The 24604-nt window shown below is 41.1% G+C and overlaps 1 protein-coding gene across 4 annotated transcripts in view; it reads left to right on the top strand.

Moving 5' to 3' along the window:
• The first annotated feature begins 2749 nt into the window (after positions 1-2749).
• The window catches only part of LOC133657509 (core histone macro-H2A.2), a 49881-nt gene continuing 28026 nt past the window's right edge, over positions 2750-24604 (top strand). Inside the window, exons 1-2 of one of the 4 annotated variants that reach the window (XM_062058943.1) lie at positions 2750-2993; positions 24355-24532. In XM_062058943.1, the coding sequence (XP_061914927.1) occupies positions 24361-24532 (172 nt within the window). In that variant the 5' untranslated portion in view covers positions 2750-2993; positions 24355-24360. The remainder of the gene's footprint in view (positions 2994-24354; positions 24533-24604) is intronic. The other 3 variants (XM_062058941.1, XM_062058940.1, XM_062058942.1) reach the window with 3 other exon arrangements.

Below are 24604 nucleotides of genomic sequence, written 5' to 3'. Positions count from 1 at the left end.
TGTGCGGGTTCGCATGGTTCTGAAACGTCTGCCGGAAGGCAGCCGATCGAAGTGGCTGTTGCCGGGGTGGGATGGGTCCTTGAGTATGTTGGCTGCCTTCTTCAGGCAGCGGGAGTTGTACAGTTCTTCCAGGGAGGGGAGGGGGCACCCGATGATTTTTTTGGGCCAAGTTGACGACCCTCTGGAGAGCTTTCCTCTCTGCTGCTGTGCAGCTGCAGAACCATACGCAGATGCAGTATGTGAGGATGCTCTCCACAGAACAGCGGTAGAAGGACACCAGTAGATCCTGTCTCAGGTGGAGATTCCTGAGTACTCTCAAGAAGTAGAGCCTCTGCTGTGCCCTCTTGATGATGGCCGTGGTGTTGGTCCTCCAGGACAGGTCCTCCTCCAGGTGAACTCCCAGGAAGCGTAGGGATGAGACTCTTTCCACACAGCCCCCGTCGATGTACAGGGGCTGTATGGTAGTTTTTCACCTCCTGCTGTCCAAGATCACTTCCTGGGTCTTGAGCTGGTTTAGCTTCAGGTTGTTCACCCTGCTCAACACTGCCAGCTGCTCCACCTCGTCCCGGTATGCCGTCTCGTCGACCCCAGAGATGCAGCCCACCACCGTTGTGTCATCGGCAAACTTTATGATGTGATTGCCGGGGTGGGTGGCTGTGAAGTCGTGGGTGTAGAGTGAGTAGAGCAGGGGGCTCAGCACGCAGCCCTGAGGTGAGCCGGTGCTGAGGCTGAGGGCTGTGGAGGTGTGGGTACCCATCCTCACCCTCTGATGGCGGTCAGTCAGGAAGTCTTTAATCCAGAGACAGGTGGGGTTGGATATTCCGAGGTCTGCTAGCTTGGTCACCAGTCTGTCAGGTAAAATGGTATTAAATGCAGAGCTGAAGTCTACAAAGAGCAGCCGTACATAGCCCCCCCCCCCTCCATGTGGGACATGGCGGAGTGGAGAGCCGTAGCGATGGCGTCCTCCGTTGGCTCGGTAGGCAAACTGATGGGGGTCCAATGCGGGCGGTAGGGATGAGAGGATGTGGGTCCGGACCAGTTTCTCGAAACACTTCATTGTGATGGAAGTGAGTGCCACTGGCCGGTAGTCGTTCAGACAGCTGACAGTGTTTTTTTGTTTTTTTTGGGGACCGGGATGATGGTGGAGGTTTTCAGGCAGGATGGGGCGGTGGCCTGGGACAGGGACCGGTTGAAGATGTCGGTGAGGACACCAGCCAGCTGATCAGCGTAGTCTCTCAGCACCCGTCCGGAGACGCCGTCCGGTCCCGCAGCCTTCCTCGGGTTCACAGCTTTCAGTGTGCGTCTGACCTCGTGCTCCGTCACTGAAAGGGTGAGGCTGCTGTGGTCTGCCGAGTGAGGTGTGACTGCTGATTGAGGTGTGGCTGTTGGGTGAGGTGTTGCTACTGAGTGAGGTGTGACTGCTTCCGATGGTGTTACCTCAAAGCGGGCGTAGAAGGAGTTCAGCTCCTCTGCCAGCCGGGGGTCTCCCCTGCCGGCCTGGAGGTTGCTGGGCCTGTAGTTGGTCATGTGCTCGACCCCCTGCCATACCCTCCTGGAGTCGTTGCTTTGGAAGCAGTCCGCAATCTTCGTTTTGTAGTCCTCCTTAGCCTCCCTGATACCACGCTTCAGGCTGGCTCTGGCAGTGCTGTAGAGCTCCCCGTCGCCAGATCTGAACGCGGTGTCCCTCTCCCTCAGCAGCCTCTGCACCTCTCTCGTCATCCACGGCTTTGTGTTGGAATAGACTCGGACGCGCTTATCCACAGTAACAGAGTCTGTGCAGTGTTTTATGTAGCCCAGTACTCCTGATGTGTATTTCTCCAGGTCCTCGTCTTCAAAGACCTCCCACGCAGTGGTGTCAAAGCAGGCCGACATTTAATAGTCAGATATTCTAGATTAGGGGAACAGTGGCTACTCACAATGCTTGTGTGTGTTCCCCATGTGTCCTTTGTGAATATTAATAGTCTTCCCTCCCGCGATTTCCCTGTAGCCTCCCCGCGATTTCCCTGTAGCCTCTTTTGTCCTGTCCAGGCGGTGTAGAGTGTAGCCTGTTAGCTCGATAGCTAGGTCCGCGATGGATGAATGGAGCCAGGTTTCTGTGACTATTAGCACGCAGTTATTCCTCACGGTGGTGTTCGTTGCTACCTGTAGCCTCAGTTCGTCCATATTTTGTATCACTGACATTGCCAATAACACGGAAGTGTTGCCACTGTCTGAACAAGGAACAGAACTCCGCCCCCATGCGTGCTCTTGCGACAGGGAAAACAAAATATTTCAGGGATACAGAATTTCGTACGACACCGGAACTGTCTTTGGGTTCTGTGGGCATGTTTTATTTTCTGACGCTTACCATGTTAAATTTGATTTCTGGAAGAGGTAGCGGGTCAAATAGTAGAGCAAAGACACAAATGGCTCTCTGGCCACACTTTAAACACATCTTGCATTAAAAGATCCTTGAATGAATATGCTTAATTTGTTGATTGTGATTTAAATCGGAATAAAAAGCAGGAACAACATTATAGAAAAATAACTTTTTTGTAATTTTACAATACATCAATACAAAACAATACAATTATTCCCTTTTTTACATCCAAATGTTTGAGCAAAATACATCTAGTTGTGCAAGAATAAATAAAACCTCGCATTTGCTTCCATTCAAATAAAAAAACTGAGCTGAACTTGAACTGAAAAATATCGATGCCATCACAACTAATGCTGATGCTACCTTTGCGTTGACACGTTTGGATCTATTTGCCCGCCTCCGTTGAAAACATTTCAATTATTTGAAACTCGCGTGGTGCTTATTTAGGAATGATCACGTCTTCGGCCATTGAAAGCGCGTTAAGGGGATAGGTTTTTTTTGGCCACTAGTGAATTTTGACCCTTCCCAGGATCTGTAGTACACAGCCAACCAACCAACCAGTCAGCTTTTCCTGCTTGCTGTACTTTAACGGAAAACATTGGACACAAGAAGAGAAAATAACCGCATTGAACAGGTATATCCCTTTTTAATGACATTGTTAGGTAAATAGAGACACACACGAGGAAACAATTGTGCGTACTGAAGAGTGTTACTGACGGAAATGTCTTGAAATAACAGCAGAGATGTGCGGAGTGATTTTGACATGGACATCGCTCTAGTTTTACTGAATACATAAACACCATCTGTCGCTTCTAAACTAATCTTAATAGATATTTTACAAACAAGAAAAGCTAATACCGCTTAAAAGGTGTTTTGTACACGTTTGAAAGCACTAATGCTCATTTTGGAGTTTGCGAGGCGTGCTAAGTCCATTATTTTTCCATTGGCTCCGTGCACCCATTGCTGTATCTCTCCGCCGAAAAGCTAACAATAGTGGTGTGCGATACCACTGATTTTATTTCCGATCCGATACCGAGTGAAATTCAGGCTGGTGTTGGCAATACCGATCCGATACCAATACTTTGTACAAATATACCTAATGTGTCTGGTAAAATGTAAAGAGGAGTGCTCATTCAAACACAGGGAGAAACAAATGTCTTAATTTAGGTATGACTGTAAAATCCAACAAATATATTTCATTTGATTGAATCACGTATTATCAGACAGGTATTGTTTAGATTATTTTAGTGGTATATGTATAATTTTCCTGTGATACATATTAAGATAGTTATGATTTTTTAACCTGGTGAAAAGTACCTAATGTATTTATGGTAAACCTCTTGCATCAATGGTCAATGGGGCTTAAGATTTTAGATGTTACCTTTTTGTTAAAATGTTCTTAATATTTACCTAATTTTAAAACGGTTGGTATTGTTGTGAAGCTTGTTCAACAAAGAAACAGAAAAATAGGTTTCGCAGTAAATGTGTATTTTTAATTCATGAAATTAGCATAGGAAGTGACAGAAAATCTCTGTAAAAAGGTTGGTCCGACTCGACTTGTGACGTGAGTCACATAACACCGACCAGAAGGCAAAAGCAAGGCGAGGCAAAGCAAGTTTATTTATAGAGCACAATTCATACTCAAGGCATTTCAAAGTGTTTTACAGAAAAAATTAAAAGAAGGAAAAAATGAAAATATAATATCATATTTCAAACTAAAATCAGAAAATACAATTATCATAAAACAATCATTCATCCATCCATCCATTTTCTACCGCTTGTCCCATTCGGGGTCGCAGGGTTGCTGGAGCCTATCTCAACTACATTCGGGCGGAAGGCGGGGTACACCCTGGACAAGTCGCCATCTCATCACAGGGCCAACACAGATAGACAGACAACATTCACATTCACACTCAAATTTACACACTAGGGCCAATTTAGTGTTGCCAATCAACCTATCCCCAGGTGCATGTCTAATCAATCAAAATACTGTAGATTAGGGATGTCATGATATGAACATTTCTTATCACGGTTATTGTGACCAAAATTATCACGGTTATCATCATTATCGCGGTTATTTTAAATGTGCTCAAAATTAAAAAAAACAACTTACTCAAATCCTTGAACCAAGTTTTATTTAAAAAACACAAAACAACACATTCAAAATGTATATATGTACCTCAAGTAGAAAGTTGAATGGGCATATGAAAGCAACACAAGCATTATAAACAAAGTAATATGGCAGAAACAAAATAATTCTATAAATAGATAAAAATAAATGTGAACATTTTGCAAGATGGCACCCTCCAAAGACATGCACCTGGGGATAGGTTGATTGGCAACACTAAATTGGCCCTAGTGTGTGAATGTGAGTGTGAATGTTGTCTGTCTATCTGTGTTGGCCCTGCGATGAGGTGGCGACTTGTCCAGGGTGTACCCCGCCTTCCGCCCGAATGCAGCTGAGATAGGCTCCAGCGACCCTCCGCGACCCTGAAAGGGACAAGCGGTAGAAAATGGATGGATGGCACCCTATGGACATAAGACATAACTGCACTTTTTTTCCATATGGATACAAATAGTGTTCATATATGAGGTCTAGTCTTACACATAGGACACGATTTAAGATTATTTTTATCAATACTGAAATTGCAATTATTAATCAGGATTCATCAGGGCCATCATGTAATTTGTAATACATAATAAAAATGCTCTACATAAACATTATCTATATATTTAAAGACACACATTTGTGTTTTTGTTCATTAAAAGGTACAGTGTGTCAGCTTTGATGATGCCTTTATCTCTATTTTTACATTTTCCTAGAGAGGTATTTTTTTAAATTATGTACATACATTTACTAATTTGTGTACATGTACATGCTGTATCAGGACAGATCCATTGAGAGTTTGAGCAGAAATCTGTTGTATAGGTATTAATTATACACCATAATACATTAACAAAATGCTATGTCACATGAATGGTTATTAAAGTAATTACTTAGTGGAATGAAAAAACACAAGTAATGTAAAAAACACAACTTTTTGATATTAATATAAAACACAAATCAGTTTGGCTAATAAAAATAAAGTCAAATAAACAATATTGGTTCTTCTCCAACAAGCATGTACAAACCCTGTTTCCATAAGAGTTGGGAAATTGTGTTAGATGTAAATATAAACTGAATATAATGATTTGCAAATCCTTTTCAACCCATATTCAATTGAATGCACTACAAAGACAACATATTTGATGTTCAAACTCATAAACTTTATTTTTATTTTGCAAATAATAATTAACTTATAATTTCATGGCTGCAAAACATGCCAAAGTAGTTGGGAAAGGGCATGTTAACCACTGTGTTACATCACCTTTTCTTTTAACAACACACAATAAACGATTGGGAACTGAGGAAACTAATTGTTGAAGCTTTGAAAGTGGAATTCTTTCCCATTCTTGTTTTATGTAGAGCTTCAGTCGTTCAACAGTCCGGGGTCTCCGCTGTCGTATTTTACGCTTCATAATGCGCCACACATTTTCAATGGGAGACAGGTCTGGACTGCAGGCGGGCCAGGAAAGTACCCGCACTCTTTTTTTACGAAGCCACGCTGTTGTAACACGTGCTGAATGTGGCTTGGCATTGTCTTGCTGAAATAAAAAGACGGCGCTTAGATGGCAGCATATGTTGTTCCAAAACCTCTATGTACCTTTCAGCATTAATGGTGCCTTCACAGATGTGTAAGTTACCCATGCCTTGGGCACTAAATGCACCCCCATACCATCACAGATGCTGGCTTTTGAACTTTGCGTCGATAACAGTCTGGATGGTTCGCTTCCCCTTTGGTCCGGATGACACAATGTCGAATATTTCCAAAAACAATTTGAAATGTGGACTCGTCAGACCACAGAACACTTTTCCACTTTGCATGAGTCCATCTTAGATGATCTCAGGCCAAGAGAAGCCGGTGGCGTTTCTGGATGTTGTTGATAAATGGATTTCGCTTTGCATAGTAGAGCTTTAACTTGCACTTACAGATGTAGCGACCAACTGTATTTAGTGACAGTGGTTTTCTGAAGTGTTCCTGAGCCTATGTGGTGATATCCTTTAGAAATTGATGTCGGTTTTTGATACAGTGCCGTCTGAGGGATCGAAGGTCATGGTCATTCAATGTTGGTTTCCGGCCATGCCGCTTACGTGGAGTGATTTCTCCAGATTCTCTGAACCTTTTGATGATATTATGGACCGTAGATGTTGAAATCCCTAAATTTCTTGCAATTGCACTTTGAGAAATGTTGTTCTTTAACTGTTTGACTATTTGCTCACGCAGTTGTGGACAAAGGGGTGTACCTCGCCCCATCCTTTCTTGTGAAGGACTGAGCATTTTTTGGGAAGCTGTTTTTATACCCAATCATGGCACCCACCTGTTCCCAATTAGCCTGCACACCTGTGGGATGTTCCAAATAAGTGTTTGATGAGCATTCCTCAACTTTATCAGTATTTTTTGCCACCTTTCCCAACTTCTTTGTCACGTGTTGCTGGCATCAAATTCTAAAGTTAATGAATATTTGCACAAAAAAAAAGTTTATCAGTTTGAACATCAAATATGTTGTCTTTGTAGCATATTCAACTGAATATGGGTTGAAAATTATTTGCAAATCATTGTATTCCGTTTATATTTACATCTAACACAATTTCCCAACTCATATGGAAACGGGGTTTGTACTTCATTGCAACAGTTTGGCCATCAAAAATAGACAGGAATGATACCTGTCACATTTAATACGTAATCTTTGTGCCTCACCGACAACTCAGCCTGCGTTCAATTTGAAGAAATGACAAAACATTTTAGCTAGTATTAATGTTATTGGAACACTAACAAAGTTAGCAAATAAAATTAAAGTACAAGTGAGTATTCCAGTCAACAAACTAAAGACATTATAAACAAGTTGTGCCAACAATCCCGACCATCGCCTGCTGCGTGGTAACTCTTAGTCCCAGCAGCTGACGGAAGGACGCTCGTTGCACTTTCAAAATGAAACCGCAACATCAAATATTTTTCCCCTCCAACAGCATTGCGCTCTTAAACGCACACCGAGACTCCACAACAGTAGAAGCGATTGGCTCCGTTTACTCAGAGCAGCTAGCTGCGAACATCTATCCGCAGTCGGCAGTGTTTTAGCTACTTATAAATCACTAATCCTCGCCTCCATGGCGACGAATAAAGTGGTTTCTTACAAGTATCATCCCTGCAGGACGAGGAATAGCTAAACATGCTTCACTACACACCATAGGTGGATACAACAGCTCACCGGCGTCACCGCTAACAATGTAAACAAAAACCAAGGGTGGATCTACACCTGACATACACTGTAATTATGTCAAGTACAATAACGTATCTAGTCGATACTTCTACGATTACATCTATATTTTTTTTCATCACAAAAATAATTTTTCCTTTAAAATAAATTCATATTATGTGTATAAACTCAGTAAATATGTCCCTGGACACATGAGGACTTCGAATATGACCAATGTGTGATCCTGTAACTACTTGATCGATACTTTGTGATTAAATTGTGGTATTATCCAAAACTAATGTAAAGTATCCAAACAACAGAAGAAAAAGTGATTATTACATTTTAACATTAGTGTAGATAGCACATGCTTACTTACAACTAAAAGACAAATTGTGTAGTATGTTCTCTATTTTATGTAAGGCCAAAATTGTTCTTCGATTGCAATAAGAAACAAATGTTTAATGTACCATAAGATTTTTTGATAAAATGAAGCCAATATTGCCATTTTTTGTGGTCCCCTTTATTTAGAAAAGTATCGAAATACATTTTGGTACCGGTACCAAAATTTTGGTATCGGGACAACCCTAATACAGAATGACTCATTTTAATTGCCTGTAATTTTCTTGCTTGCACATGACCCAAAGAAAAAGAAGTTCCCACCAATCGTGTTTCATTTAGACAAGATCTCAGTTATTTAGCTACTTTACACGGTGTTCTTGTCGATTATATACATTATCACAATTAACTAAAGTATCAAAAGTATCGATATTTTGATTTGAGAATCGATACTATAGCATTAAGATCTGGTATCGGCAGTATCAATATTTCAGTATCGCTCTGCCCATCACTAGCCAACAAGCGCTGTGTCTTTAATTAAGGTCTGCATCCCTTCGAAAGTTGCAGTTTATGCGGTGGAAAAAGGACAAGTCCTATGAAAAGTTCTCAAGCAGCGACTGAGGTGTTGTGAATTACTTGTATTTTTTCGCGTAACTTCTTCCCAGAAGTGAAAACCAGTGGTGGTCAACAAAGCCAAGATTGCTGTTGTACACCAGGTAGCGCGTTAGCTATATGAGTACAAAAGAGACTTAAATATTACTGCAAAAAGCAGATACGAGCAAAACATCTAACTATGCAATGGAATAGATCCCTAAACTTTATGTAAAAAAAGATTTGTAGAGTGATATCAAGGATTATACATCGGTCGCGTTCCCAGACATATAGAATTATTGTGCTCCAGACATCATTCCACATGACTAAATCGATAACTTGAAAAAGCATTGAGGCCTACAACTTTTTTGTGTGGCTTGGTCAAGGAAATTGTATTCAAGACTCTCTTGGATAAATATGCATCGTTTTTCCCGGGTAAAGTTGCATTTCATGATTTAACTTCACGTCGACCGCCATGTTTGTTGCTGTTGTACACGCCGTTTACGAGTAGCGTGTTTTTCCCCATCTTTATCGGAATATAACTATAAATGTCAACATTGTTTGTGCTGAAAGCTTCATTAATGATTGTTGCATTTCATAAAAGTTTAACTCTTTTACGTTTTGCGCACATATGCTTTCTTTTATTTAGACTCGCTGGGTTGGTGCTTTCCGAAACATTCGTTGCAAACCTGTTTAAGAAATACAAATAATATCGAGATAATACTGAAATTGGAAATAATAAATGTTCTAACCTTTAACAAAGTGATCACTGCAAACTTGTGCGTTCTTTGACTCCTCTTCCTGGGAATGGAGTGCGAGCTGCTTTTCTCGTCGTTGTTTTCGTAAAATCTTGTACTCTTCCTCCCTTTTTGATTAATGAAATAAGATTAAATACAATAGCCCAAGTTGTTTTATTTTGGGTTTGTGTGTTGCTAAAAAGAGAATAGAGGTCATCTGTTGGCAGATAGTAAATTTGATTTATATATAGCTTTCAGCAATAAGAGTTGGCTGGATTTATGCAGGGTCAAATGGGACAGAATGAAATATGTTTTTACTAATTACTCAAATATGTCTTTAAATAAAGGTCAATGTGTTGTTAATTAATACATTGTATAATTTTACATATTTATTGAATTTACTATTTCACACTATTTAATTTCACGATTTAAATTAATGTTATTTAATTTTATTTAATCAAAGTCAGTGGGCAGATCCTAATACCAAATTGGTTACCCGGTGTTCTGTTGAATTTGGATTCTTCCTCGAAAAAAAACTACCACTCGTTTTTTCACGCTGTAATTGTTGACATTCTTACTGTCCGTTGATATAAAATGTGAACTTTTTCACATTGTAATTGTCTACATGCTTACTGATCAGAAGTTACAATGAAAGAAACGTATTTCAAATCACTATTTACTTGTACACGGGGCACACACATTGATTACATGTAAAATTATTAATTAAATATTAAAATAATTAAATAATTTTGTATTTTTAAATTTAATTGATTTATGACACATTTTTATATATTTGATTCCAATTTTAAATAATTTATGACACATTTAGGTAATTATTTAAAGATGTATTTATTTTGTTCTGTCCCATTTGACCCTCCATATACTGGTAGTATACAACATTAAGTATTGCAAAATATAGACAATGTGTCTATTAGGGGTGTAACGGTACGGGCATTTTATCGAACCGTTTCGGTACGCGGGTTCCGGTTCGGTGCGGAGGTGTACTGAACGAGTTTCCACACTGACATAATAAGTAGCGTACTGCACGTTGTGTAAACAATACTCAATATGCCAAACATAATATTGAATCAAAATCAATGTTATTATGAATTATTGACCTATCCAAGGTTCAGATTACTTCACATCAAATATTCCACTAAGAAAAAAAATTTTGGTTGACGATTTTGCAAATTTGGTAAATAAATAACCAAAAAATGTATATTTTGTTGTTTTCTTACTGTACTGAAATTGAACCGAACCGTGACCTCTAAACTGAGGTACGTACCGAACCAAAATTTTTGTGTACCGTTACACCCCTAGTGTCTATAAAACAGAAGGGGACAATTTCAGGCTGTTGCATTATGTCCTTCAGGTCAAAAGGTTATTTTTGAAGGGTTAATTAGCAGCGTATCTAATGATAAAAAAATAAATAACTGCAATGACAACAAAATTTCGATCAAGTTAATGATTTCAACTCCACTGTGAGAAATGTATTTTGGGCCAAAGTAAAACAAAGAAAACAATCTCAAGTTACCGTAGTTGTATTTTTAAGTTATTACGCCATGATTTTACCAGTCCGGCCCACGTGGGAATAGATTTTCCTCCATGTGGCCCCTGAGCTAAAATGAGTTTGACACCCCTGTTCTATAATGTTTAAGTTTTCTTACCTGAAGGGACGACGACTCCGGTGGACAGGCAGCCCTGATCGGCCAGATGGTGGCACGGCACAACCTTTCACGATGATGCTTGCTTGCTACCTACCTTGCGTCGTACATACTACACTTACTTCCGCATACACGCCAAGGAGCACTTTTCCTCTCCTACTCGCTCGTATCTCTGTTCAGTAGTTTCGTCTATGCTTCTCGGTCTGGTCTACCGCTCCGAATGCTGGGTAATGCAGTTATTCTATAAGTACCAACACAGTGGATGTCAATAACCCCTTTGTTCTGCACAGTAAAAGGCAAATTTTGGTGCCAACACGCATTGCTATTATTTGTGTAGCATTAACACTAAATTGGCCCTAGTGAATGTGAGTGTGAATGTTGTCTATCTGTGTTGGCCCTGCGATGAGGTGGCGACTTGTCCAGGGTGTACCCCGTCTACTGCCTGAATGCAGCTGAGATAGGCTCTATTCCATTCATCCCTTTCGGGACAAGCAGTAGAAAATGGATGGATAGATGTGTAGCATCATTGTTGTTTGTGATGTTATGTGCTGTTATTTCTTATCACGGTTATTGTGACCGAAATTATCTTGGTTATCATTGTTAGCGCAGTATTTTTAAATGGGCTCAAAATGTTCAAAAAGTATTTATACTGAAATCTTTTAACCAAGTTTTATTTAAAAAAAACACAACACATTCAAAATAATTTCCTTTGTAGAAGAAACATTATTGTTGAAAAAACACTGTTTCATGTACCTTAAGTAGAAATTTAATGTGCATATGAAAGCAACAAAAGCATTATAAACAAAGTAATATGGCAGAAAATAACAAATATACATATGAACATTGTGCAAGATAGCACTTTATGGACATAAGAGATTCAAAAATAAAAACCAATGTAAGAATTTTGAAAGATGACACCGGATGGCCATTAAACATAACTGCACTTTTTGTCCATACAGATAAAAATAGTGTTGATGTATGATATCTAGTCTTATACATAAGGCTGCACGACTATGGCCAAAATAATCATTAAGATTAGATTTATCAGTATTGAACTCATGACTACTGAGTTGTGTTGGGGTGCGGTGTGAACGCAATACCATCATGTAATTTGTAATGTCTAATAAAAAGGCTATAGATAAACGTTATCCATATATCTAAAGACAAGTATTTGTTTTTTTTGTTTATTAATAACATTGTGTCAGCTTTTTCTCATTACATGATGGCTTTATCTCTATTTTTACATTTTGATAGAGGGATTTTTTTTTTTTTTAAAGTTATGTACATTTATAAGTCCATGTAGATGCTGTATCGGGACAGATCTATTAAGAGTTTGAGCAGAAATATGTTCTATAGGAATTAACTATACAGAATAAAATATTAACAAAAAGGCAATGTCACATGAAGTGTTTTTAAAGTAATACCTTTGTGACATGAACAAAAACACAAATAATGTAAAAAAAAACGTGGTTACTTTTTGATATCAATATAAAACTCAAGGCGTTTGGCTATAAAAATGAAGTCTAATAAACCAGCTTTGTTCTTCTCTAACAACACCTCCTCGTGGTTTAGTGCAACAGCTTGGCCAACAAAAATAAAGAGGAGTGATACCTTGGATACCATCAAATACACAATCTTCACAGCCTGCGTTCATCGACTGCTGCATGTTTCCTCACGGCATTAACTCTCAGTCACAGCTGACGGACTCTGTATTGAGAAAAATAAAAGCAACATCAAATAGTTTCCTCCTTCGCTGTATACTTTTAGTTTGGGACAGATGCATCTGTCTCCAATATTGTCCACACCTGTTTCCATCTAAAAACAGCAGTGCGCTCTTAAACACACGGCGAGACTCCACGGAAATGAAGTTAAACCAACTTGGCTCTGTTTACTCGGAGGGGAAATCTCTGGAGCAAAGTCTGTGTACCGTATTTTCCGCACCATAAGCCGCACCTAAAAACCACAATTTTTGTCAAAAGCAGACAGTGCGGCTAATAACCCGGTGCGCCTTATATATGGATTAATATTCATATTTATTTTCATAAGGTTTAGGTCTCGCAACTACGGTAAACAGCCGCCATCTTTTTTCCCCGTAAAAGAGGAAGCGCTTCTTCTTCTACGGTAAGCAACCTCCCCCATAGAAGAGGAAGCGCTTCTTCTTCTACTGTAAGCAACCGCCAAGGTGAGCACCCGCCCCCGTAGAAGAAGAAGCTCGCGGATATTTAATTTCATTTGTGTGTTTCTGTAAAGACAAAAAAATGTCTCCTCCTAAGAGACACGCGTACAAGGTTCCACTGACTTTTGATATTCATGTGAACCGCACTGTGGATACAACGGGAACACGTACGGTGAATATTCGCACCACAGGGAATGAGAAGTCGTCCTACTGTGGTTCTAGCTTGCCATGCTAACGGCCAGAAACTTCCGCCCACGGTGATATTCAAAAGGAAGACCTTGCCAAAAGAGAACTTTCCAGCCGGCGTCATCATAAAAGCTAACTCGAAGGGATGGATGGATGAAGAAAAAATGAGCGAGTGTTTGATAGACGTTTACGCGAAGACACCGGGTGACTTTTTTCACGCAGCGCCGTCCCTGTTGATCTATGACTGCATGCGCGTCCACATCATCGATGGTGTCAAAAAACAAGTGAAGCACACCGAAGAAGAATAATTCGAGGGATTTGTAGATGAGTAATAACTTAAGAAAGTAAGCTTTAAATGTTTATTTTGTGTGTTGTATGACACTAACGTATGAGCAACGTTGAGTTATTGATGTTGCTATTGCTCTGCACTATTTTGAGTGTTACTATTTTTGTGATTGCACATTTGCACATTACATTTTGGGAGTGAACAGAGTTGTTAGAACGCTGGTTTGTAATATATTATTAAAGTTTGACTGACCTATCTGACTGTTTTGTTGACATTCCCTTTAGCGTAGCGTAGGTGCGGCTAATAGCACGGGGCGGCTAATAGGTAAACAAAGTTTTGAAATATGCCGTTCATTAAACGTGCGGCTAATAACACGGGGCGCCTTATGGTGCGGAAAATACGGTAGTTGTGTTCCGCCTTGATTTTTAAGCCTAAAATGCATTAATAAATGACGGTTTTACGGTAATTAAAAACTTTAACGATATTACTAACCGTCGGGAATTTTACTGTTTATCATTACACCGTTTTTCCATTACAGCCCTCATACATACATTTAAAACTAATCTATTATTACAAATCTGTATTAACATATGTATTTTTTAATCGTTTTGCCATATTTTCAATGTTGCTGCTTTTTGTACAATGTACTTTGTTCCGGGTCACCCTTGGGCAAGGTGTAGCACCCGAATGCCCCCCCCATCAGGGTTACGATACCCCCCAGGAAAGAAACGAAGAGAAGATGCGTTACCCGGCCCGGAGGAAGCCCGGGGCCCTCCTCCGGAGCTAGGCCCGGAGGCAGGGCTCGTCAGCGAGCGCCTGGTGGCCGGGCTAGCCACGGAACCCGGCCGGGCACAGCCCGAAGAAGCTACGTGGACACACCATCTTCTCCGCCACGTGGGCCCACCACCCGCGGTCGGAACCAGTGGGGTCGGGTGCGCTGCCAAGTGGATGGCAGTGAAAGTGGAGGCTCCAGACGGACCAGTTCGGGGCAGCAGAGGCTGACTTTCGGGACGTGGAACGTCTCTACGCTGGTGGGGAAGGAGCCTGAGCTGGTGTGAGAGGTGGAGCGCTACCGTTTGGATCTGGTGGGGCTTACCTCTACGCATAGCAAGGGCTCTGAAACCACACTCCTGGACAAGGGATGGACCTTGTTCACTTCTGGAGTTGCTCAGGGTGTGAGGGCCCAGGCGGGTGTGGGGATACTCACGAGTCCTCGGCTGAGTGCCTGTACGTTGGAGTTCGCCCCAGTGGACAAGAGGGTCGCCTCCCTTCGCCTTGGGGTTGGAGGGGGGAAACTCTGAATGTTGTTTGTGCGTACGCACCAAACAAGAGTTCAGAGTATTCGGCCTTCTTGGATACCTTGCATGGGGTCCTGTATGGGGCGCCGGCAGGGGATTCCATAGTCTTGCTGGGGGACTTCAACACGCACGTGGGCAAGGACAGTGATACTTGGACTGGCGTGATTGGGAGGAACGGTCTCCCTGATCTGAACCTGAGTGGTGGATTGTTATTGGACTTCTGTGCTAGTCACGGACTTGCGATAACAAACACCATATTCCAGCGTAAGGATGCTCATAGGTGTACCTGGTACCAGAGCACCCTAGGCCAAAGATCAATGATCGATTTTGTAATCGTATCAGCTGATCTGAGGCCGTATGTTTTGGACACTCGGGTGAAGAGAGGGGCTGAACTGTCAACTGATCACCATCTGGTGGTGAGTTGGGTCAGATGGCGGGGGAAACCTCTGGACAGACCTGGCAAACCCAAGCGTGTAGTGCGGGTGAACTGGGAACGTTTGGAGGAGTCCTCTTTCCGGAAGGACTTCAACTCCCACCTCCGGCGGTACTTCTCTGCCATCCCTGTGGAGGTTGGGGACGTTGAACAGGAATGGGCAATGTTCAAAGCCTCTATTGCTAAAGCTGCAGCTGCGAGCTGTAGCCAGAAGGTCTTAGGTGCCTCAAGGGGCGGTAACCCTCGAACCCTGGTGGACAACGGTGGCCAGGGAAGCCGTCCGACTGAAGAAGGAGTCCTACCGGAGTATGTTATTCCAGGGGACTACGGAGGCAGTTGCAAGGTACCAACAGGCCCGAAGGGCAGCGGCCGTGGCTGTGGACGAGGCTAAGCAGAGGGTGTGGGAGCAGTTTGGGGAATCCATGGAGAAGGACTATCGGGCGGCACCAAAGCTGTTCTGGAAGACCATACGGCACCTCAGGAGGGGGAAGCTGGGAACCATCCAAGCTGTGTACGGCAAGGATGGGACTTTGCTGACTTCAAGTGAGGAAGTCATAGGGCGTTAGAAAGAGCACTTTGAGGAACTCCTGAACCCAACTACATCAGACACACCCTGCCTGACAGGAGCAGAACCTGAGGATGATGGGGGATCGACGTCGATCTCTCGGAGTGAAGTCACTGAGGTAGTTAGACAACTCCACAGTGGCAAAGCTCCGGGGGTTGACGAGATCCGTCCAGAAATGCTGAAGGCTCTGGGTGTTGAGGGGCTGTCTTGGTTGATACGCCTTTTCAACATTGCGTGGAAGTCTGGGACAGTGCCGAGGGAGTGGCAGACTGGGGTGGTGGTTCCCCTTTTCAAAAGGGGGACCAGATGGTGTGTGCTAATTACAGGGGTATCACACTACTCAGCCTCCCTGGGAAAGTTTACGCCAAGGTACTGGAAAGGAGGGTCCGGCCGATAGTCGAACCTCAGATTCAAGAGGAGCAATGTGGATTACGTCCTAGTCGTGGAACAACTGACCAGCTCTTTACTCTTGCGGGAATCCTGGAGAAGGCCTGGGAGTATGCCTATCCAGTCTACATGTGCTTTGTGGATTTGGAGAAGGCGTATGACCGGGTCCCCCGGGAGATCTTGTGGGACGCTTCGGGATTCCCCAGGAGGAAGTTGCTAATGTTCAGTGTTTCCCACACATTCATTTATTTGTGGCGGCCCGCCACGAAAGAATTGCGTCCGCCACAAATAATACAAAAAAAAAATATTTATTTTATGTATTTATTTATTTTTGTCCTGTCCAGCTTCTCAGGCAAATCATATAGTTGATGTAGATGCCCATATCGGCTGTTCAGATTTACTTTACAAAAGGGAAGTGTAGGATACTTCTCTTGTTGCCTTATTTGTATTTGACTTTATTAAATGTATTTATATTATCATTTGGTGCAGCCGGGCCGGAGCAGGAGGGGATAGAAAGAGAGAAAAAAGAAGACAGAGGGGGAAATTGTGGGGACAAGAGGGGGATTAGACAGAGAGACAAAAACAACAACAGCAAACACAACAACAACAACAACAATAGAGCAACATCAGCAAATACGACATGTACAAATATGATGGTAAAAGTAATAGCAAATAAGCAGTTAGCGAAAATAAAAAACAATACAGAAATGACAATGAGCATTTTTACACTACAAATGGAGCAATACAAATACCAATAGAAATAGCGCTATTGATAATGAACAATACCAATACTTTACCTTTATTATCAACAATACAGTTGTTTAAATGCAACAATACATATACCTGTATGTAATGATAACGTGAGATACGAAAGAATGCAGAAAAATGGAGGGGAAGAAAGAGAAGCAACCTACATTAACCTTGTAGATTGTTACAGTAACAATAGGTTAAGCTTTGTCAGTTTGCCATGTGTTACCCAGTTTACCCTAGGGCAACAACGTTAATATATGTTTGATGAAACGTGATTATGTGCATGAGTGTATGTATGCATATGTACTTGTATATGTACAGAATGTGTATATGTGTTTGTACAGTGAGTGTATATGTACAGTATGTGTATATGTATGTTTGTACAGTGAATGTATATGTACAGTATGTGTATGTTTGTATGATGAATGTGCGTGTGGATGTACGAACTTTGAGTATGTACTATGCACTAATTAAAGGGGCAGAGCTTTAAGAGACATTTTAGCTTTTATATTTTATAAGATATATTTTTTTGTAAGAACCACAATTAATAAATATATTTCAGTGAATAACTTATTGTTCAAATCTGTATATAACTATGTACATAAAGTGTTGTAATTATATTGTAAAATGGATGGATGGACGTTTAAAACAAAACTGTTATTATTAATTAGTAAGTATACATTTTTTTACCGTTTTTAGTGAAAATCATATCATTGTAGTAAATTATGCAAATTATTCGATGATGTCATAGTGACCACACCCATAGCCACGCCCCCACCGGCACAGGTATCTTGGCAGTTTATGGGAAACACTGATGTTGCTCTGGAGAGGGAAGTCTGGGGGTCTCTGCTGGAGCTGGGGGTGTGGGTGTATAATGTAGACCGGAAGAGTTAGGGCTGCATGGGATTCTGGGTATTTGTTGTGTTGTGTTACGGTGCGGATGTTCTCCAGAAATGTTTTTGTCATTCTTTTTTGGTGTGGGTTCACAGTGTGGCGCATATTTGTAACGTAACAGTGTTAAATTTGTTTTTGTACGACTACCGTCAGTTTAAGCTGTGTGGCTGTTGAACAAGTATGCTTTGCTGTCACCTACGTGTGCAAGTAAAAGCAACATATAACATGTGGCCGGGCTGGCACGCTGTTTGTAAATGCTATAGGGGACAATTAATGCAGTGCCATTAGGAAACGCCCTTGATTAAGTAATTAGAGTGAAAATAGGATAATACTTGCCCTGGGAGATTTCTAGGAGAGGCAGTCTCCTGGGAAAATCGGGGGGGTCATTAAGTATACTGGGAAAACTGGGAGGGTCGGCAAGTATGCAGCTGAGCCGCATCAGAGTGGTCAAAGAGCCGCATGCGGCTCCGGAGCCGCGGGTTGCCGACCCCTGATATAGCCCTAAATCACAAGTGTCTCAAAGGGCTGTACAAGCCACAACGACATCCTCGGTACAGAGCCCACATACGGGCAAGGAAAACTCACCCCAGTGGGACGTCAATGTGAATGACTATGAGAAACCTTGGAGAGGACCGCATATGTGGGTAACCCCCCCCCCTCTAGGGAGACCGAAAGCAATGGATGTCGAGTGGGTCTGACATAATATTGTGAAAGTCCAACACATCAGCGAAAGTCCAGTCCATAGTGGGGCCAGCAGGAACCATCCCGAGCGGAGACGGGTCAGCAGCATAGAGATGTCCCCATCCGATGGACAGGCTAGCGGTCCACCCCAGGTTGGGAGCAGAGTAAAAAAGAAAAGAAAAGAAACGGCAGATCAACTGGTCTAAAAAGGGAGTCTATTTAAAGGCTAGAGTATACAAATGAGTTTTAAGATGAGACTTAAATGCTTCTACTGAGGTAGCATCTCTAACTTTTACCGGGAGGGCATTCCATAGTATTGGAGCCCGAATAGAAAACGCTCTATAGCCCGCAGACTTTTTTTGGGCTCTGGGAATCACTAATAAGCCGGAGTTCTTTGAACGCAGATTTCTTGCCGGGACATATGGTACAATACAATCGGCAAGATAGGCAGGAGCTTGACCGTGTAGTATTTTATACGTAAATACTAAAACCTTAAAGTCGCATCTTAGGTGCACAGGAAGCCAGTGCAAGTGAGCCAGTATAGGCGTAATATGATCAAACTTTCTTGTTTTTGTCAAAAGTCTAGCAGCCGCATTTTGTACCAACTGTAATCTTTTAATGCTAGACATAGGGAGACCCGAAAATAAAACGTTACAGTAATCGAGACGAGATGTAACGAACGCATGGATAATGTACTCAGCATCGCTTGTGGACAAAATGGGACAAATTTTAGCGATATTACGGAGATGAAAGAAGGCCGTTTTAGTAACACTCTTAATGTGCGACTCAAACGAGAGAGTTGGGTCGAAGATAATACCTAGATTCTTTACAGAGTCACCTTGTTTAATTGTTTGGTTGTCAAATGTTAAGGTGGTATTATTAAATAGATGTCGGTGTTGAGCAGGACCGATAATCAGCATTTCCGTTTTCTTAGCGTTGAGTTGCAAAAAGTTAGCGGACGTCCATTGTTTAATTTCATTAAGACACGCCTCCAGCTGACTACATTCCGGCGTGTTGGTCAGCTTTAGGGGCATGTAGAGTTGGGTGTCATCAGCATAACAGTGAAAGCTAACACCGTATTTGCGTATGATGTCACCTAGCGGCAGCATGTAAATACTAAAGAGTGCAGGGCCAAGAACCGAACCCTGGGGAACTCTGCACGTTACCTTAACATAGTCCGAGGTCACATTGTTATGGGAGACACACTGCATCCTGTCAGTAAGATAAGAGTTAAACCAAGACAAGGCTAAGTCTGTCATCCCAATACGCGTTTTGATACGCTCTAATAAAATATTATGATCAACAGTATCGAAAGCGGCGCTAAGATCAAGAAGCAGCAACATAGATGAAGCATCAGAATCCATCGTTAGCAATAGATCATTAGTCATTTTTGCGAGGGCTGTCTCCGTAGAGTGATTTGCCCTGAAACCGGATTGAAAAGGTTCACAGAGATTGTTAGACGCTAAGTGTTAATTTAGCTGCTGTGCTACAATTTTTTCGAGGATTTTCGAGATAAACGGAAGGTGGGACACCGGCCGGTAGTTTACCAGGAGATCAGGATCGAGGTTAGGTCTTTTGAGTAGAGGATGAGTAACCGCTTTTTTGAATGCTAGGGGAACAGTGCCAGAGGAAAGTGATAAGTTTATAATATTTAAAACTGATGGACCTAATAATACAAAAAGCTCCTTGATAAGTTTCCCAGGAATTGGGTCAAGTAAACATGTTGTTTGTTTTGTCCCATTTACACATTTTAACAATTCCTCAAATGTTATTTCATCAAAGAGAGAGAAACTATTTTGGAGGGCGGTATCCGTCGTATATACAGTCGTATCTGTGTTAATAGAACCCAGTTGTAGCTGAGATGCATTGTCTTTAATCTCTTTTCTAATGACTTCAATTTTCTTATTAAAGAAATTCATAAAGTCATCTGCTGAGTGGGTGGAGCTACTGGGAGGAGTCCCTTGTTGGGTTAGCGATGCTACTGTACTAAACAAAAATTTAGGATCATTTTTGTTGAGGTGGATGAGATTTGAGTAATATTTAGTTTTAGCTGAGGTAAGCATGCGTTTAAAAGTTATTAAACTATCACACCATGCTTGATGGAAAACCTCAAGTTTAGTCGCACGCCATTTGCGTTCCAGCTTTCTACATGATCATTTCTGGGCTTTAGTTTCTTCTGTAAACCATGGGGTACGCCTTTTAGGGCCCTTTTTAGCTTTAGCGGTGCTACACTATCAAGGGCGTCGTTAAAGTTGTTAGTGAGGTTATCAATAGAGCCCACATAATTTGGGAATGGTGCCATTACCGAAGGCAGTAGGTCAGTAAGAGTCGTCGTTGTGGCAGCATTAATGTTGCGGCTGCTATAGTAGTTATTATTATTATTATTAGTTTGTTGACAATGAGTCAGAACTTCAAATTTTATAAGGTAATGATCGGACATTACTTTAGTGTACGGGAGTATCGTAACTTTAGAGGTTGTGACACCCCTGACAAGCACTAGATCTATCGTATTACCGTTGCGATGCGTGGGTTCATTTATTATTTGTGTAAGACCACAGCTATCAATTATAGTCTGGAGCGCCACGCATGGAGGGTCCGATGGGGTATTCATATGGATATTAAAATCCCCCATTATGATTATATTGTCGGCGTGCATCACTAGATCAGCAACAAACTCTGAGAATTCACTGATGAAGTCCGAATAGGGCCCAGGGGGGCGGTAGATAACAGCCAGGTGGAGAGGCAGCGGTGTGACAAACCTCAAAGTGAGCACCTCAAACGAGTTATATTTATTATTTAGGTTAGGTGTAAAATTATAGTTTTCATTGTATATTAGTGCGACACCCCCTCCCCTTTTAAGAGGTTGGGCAACATGTGCATTGGTATAGTTAGGAGGAGATGCCTCATTTAGCGCAAAAAAATCGTCTGGTTTGAGCCAGGTCTCGGCGAGACCAACGACGTCAAGTTTGTTGTCTCTAATGACCTCATTAACTAATAACGTTTTGGAAGATAATGATCTTATGTTTAAAAAGCCCATATTATAGGTAGTGGGCTGTTTTGAGGATTGTTTGTTGAAATTATCCGAAGTAGCAATATTAATAATGTTGCGTTTATTATGCGTAGTGCACTTTAAATAGTTTCGACCATATCTAGGAATTGATACGACGGGAATTGTCCGATTGTTTGCTAGATGTTGCGATAAACTGAACGCATCATAGTTAGCCACCTCAGTAGATTTCATGTCTGCCTCTGACACGGTCACAAAAGAAAAAACATTATGTGAGTTGTGTTTTATTCTAAGAGAATTGCTATGTGTGCAGGGATTATCCAGCCTGGCGCCGGCTAGTTCTAGTTTAAAATACTTCTTACCCGGACTGGCGCTTCTTTGGTTAGCTTTTCCCTTTGTCGTTAGCCCCGCTCGGCATCCCCGCTTCTGCTTCCGCTCACACCGCTTACGTCGTCTCCATTGGCGGTCACCGCTAGCACTTGACTCCGCTGCTACAAAGGCCGCTACAAAGGCCGCTCGATGTAGCCCGCGAAGTATTCCCATGCTAGCGAGGAGGTCCACCGTACATGCATCTTTCAGTCTATAAGACCCGATCCATCCACATCCAGAATTGTCTGTCGGTCGTATGTGATCACAGAGTGTTCACGCTTTGAGCCAGCCATGAAATTGACAGAAATGACGGGTGTTTTTTGCCATATCGCTCTACACTCCCAAGAGCGTCACCGAGCTGCTGCATAGCAATGCGCCGCCATCTTGTTTAATATCAATTCATACTGTAACAACCAGCTAATGTTAATGTGTGTATGTATATATATATATATATATATATAATATATATATATATATATATATATATATATATATATATATATATATATATATATATATATATATATATATATATATATATATATATATATATATATATATATATATACACACATACATATACTGTATATATATATATATATATATATATATATAAATATATATATATATATATATATATATATATATATACATACACACATATATATATACACACATATATAAATACGATTCTCTACACAATACACAAATAGGAATATATAGGTTAGGGATGTCATGGTATGAACATTTCCTATCACGGTTATTGTGACCAAAATTATCACGGTTATCATCGTTATCAAGGTAATTTTAAATGTGCTAAATATTTTCAAAAACTGCTTATACTGAAATCCTTTAACCGACTCTTCTTTAAAAAAACACAAACACATTCAAAATGTATATTTGTACCTCAAGTAGAAAGTTGAATGTGCATATAATAGCAACACAAGAATTATAAACAAATTAATTTGCCAGAAACAAAATAATACTATAAATAAAAATAAATGTCATGTTATGTAATCAAGATTATTCATTATGTTTGGTAAAACAGTGTTTGGGTGTGAACGTGACGCCATCATGTAATTTGTAATATATAATAAAAATGCTCTCGATAGACAATATCTATATATTTAAAGACAGATATTTGTGTTCATTAATAGTATCAGTGTGTCAGCTTTTTTATTACATGATGCCTTTATCTCTATTTTTACATTTTCATAGAGAGAAGTATTCTTTGTTATGTACATTTACATGTACTAAATTGTGTATATGTACATTCTGTATCGGGACAGATCAATTGAGAGTTTGAGCAGAAATCTGTCGTATAGCTATTAATTATACACCATAGAACATTAACAAAATGCTATGTCACATGAATGTTTTTTTAAAATAATTACTTTGTGGAATTTAAAAACACAAGTAATGTAAAACATTTGCTGTTTACTCTTTGCTATCAATATAAAACACAAAGCAGTTTGGCTAATGAAGATAAAGTCAAATAAACACGCTTTGTTATTCTCCAACAACTATGTTCTTCAGTCCAACAGTTTGGCCAACAAATATAAACTGGAGTGATACCTCTCACATCTAATACGCACTTTCTTTGACTCACTGACAACTCAGCCTGCGTTCAATTCGATGAGATGACAAAACATTTAGCTAGTAATAATGTTATTTGAACACTGATAAAGTTAGCAGTTAAATTAAAGGAAGAGTGAGCATCCCAGTAAACAAACTAAATACTTTATAAACAAGTTGTGGCAACGTTCGCGACACATCGCCTGCTGGATGGTAACTCAGTCTGAGCAGCTGACAGACGGACGCTAGTTGCACGTTCAAAATGAAACTGCAACATAAAATATTTTTCTCGTCCAACAACATTGCGCCCTTAATCGCACACCGAGACTCCACGGAAGTAGAAGCGATTGAAATGACGTGAAACGAAGCGATCGGCTCCGTTTACTCGCAGGGAACATTTTCAAAGCAAAGTCTGTGTAGTCGCCACCATGTTGCTTGAACCGAACGGCTCTAGTGTGCATGTGCAGGCGCTGCGGCGCTTCAGTTTAACAGGAACAAGCAGTGTTGCCTAAAATGCATTAATAAATTACGGTTTTTCGGTAATTAAAAATGTAAATGGTATTACTAACCGTCTGGAATTGTCTGGCCACTTGTGCTGTTTCCCTTGAGTGGTCGCTATTGACAGGTTTGACAATGCATTGAAAAATGTACAGTTAATACATGTGATATGTATTGGCTGTATTTGTATCGCACTTATGGATGATCGGAATTGGCAGCATAAAACCCTGATTGGAACACCCCTAGTTATTTCATCTTTTGCTCCAGAGCAGGATGTCTGCCAGAGGGGGAAAAAAGAGGGCCACCAAGCTGTCCCGCTCTGCCCGGGCGGGGGTCATCTTCCCTGTGGGCAGAATGATGAGGTATCTGCGCACAGGCACACACAAGTATCGCATCGGCATGGGGGCACCCGTCTACATGGCAGCAGTCATCGAATACTTGGCAGGTACTGCAATAGCGCTATGTGACTATTTACAGGATGTGTTCCTCAAAGCTTTTATTTGAATGTCATTTAAGG

This window comes from Entelurus aequoreus, linkage group LG09 (assembly GCF_033978785.1).
Source record: "Entelurus aequoreus isolate RoL-2023_Sb linkage group LG09, RoL_Eaeq_v1.1, whole genome shotgun sequence".
NCBI lineage: Eukaryota > Metazoa > Chordata > Actinopteri > Syngnathiformes > Syngnathidae > Entelurus > Entelurus aequoreus.
This window is presented reverse-complemented; position numbering and strand designations above follow the sequence as displayed.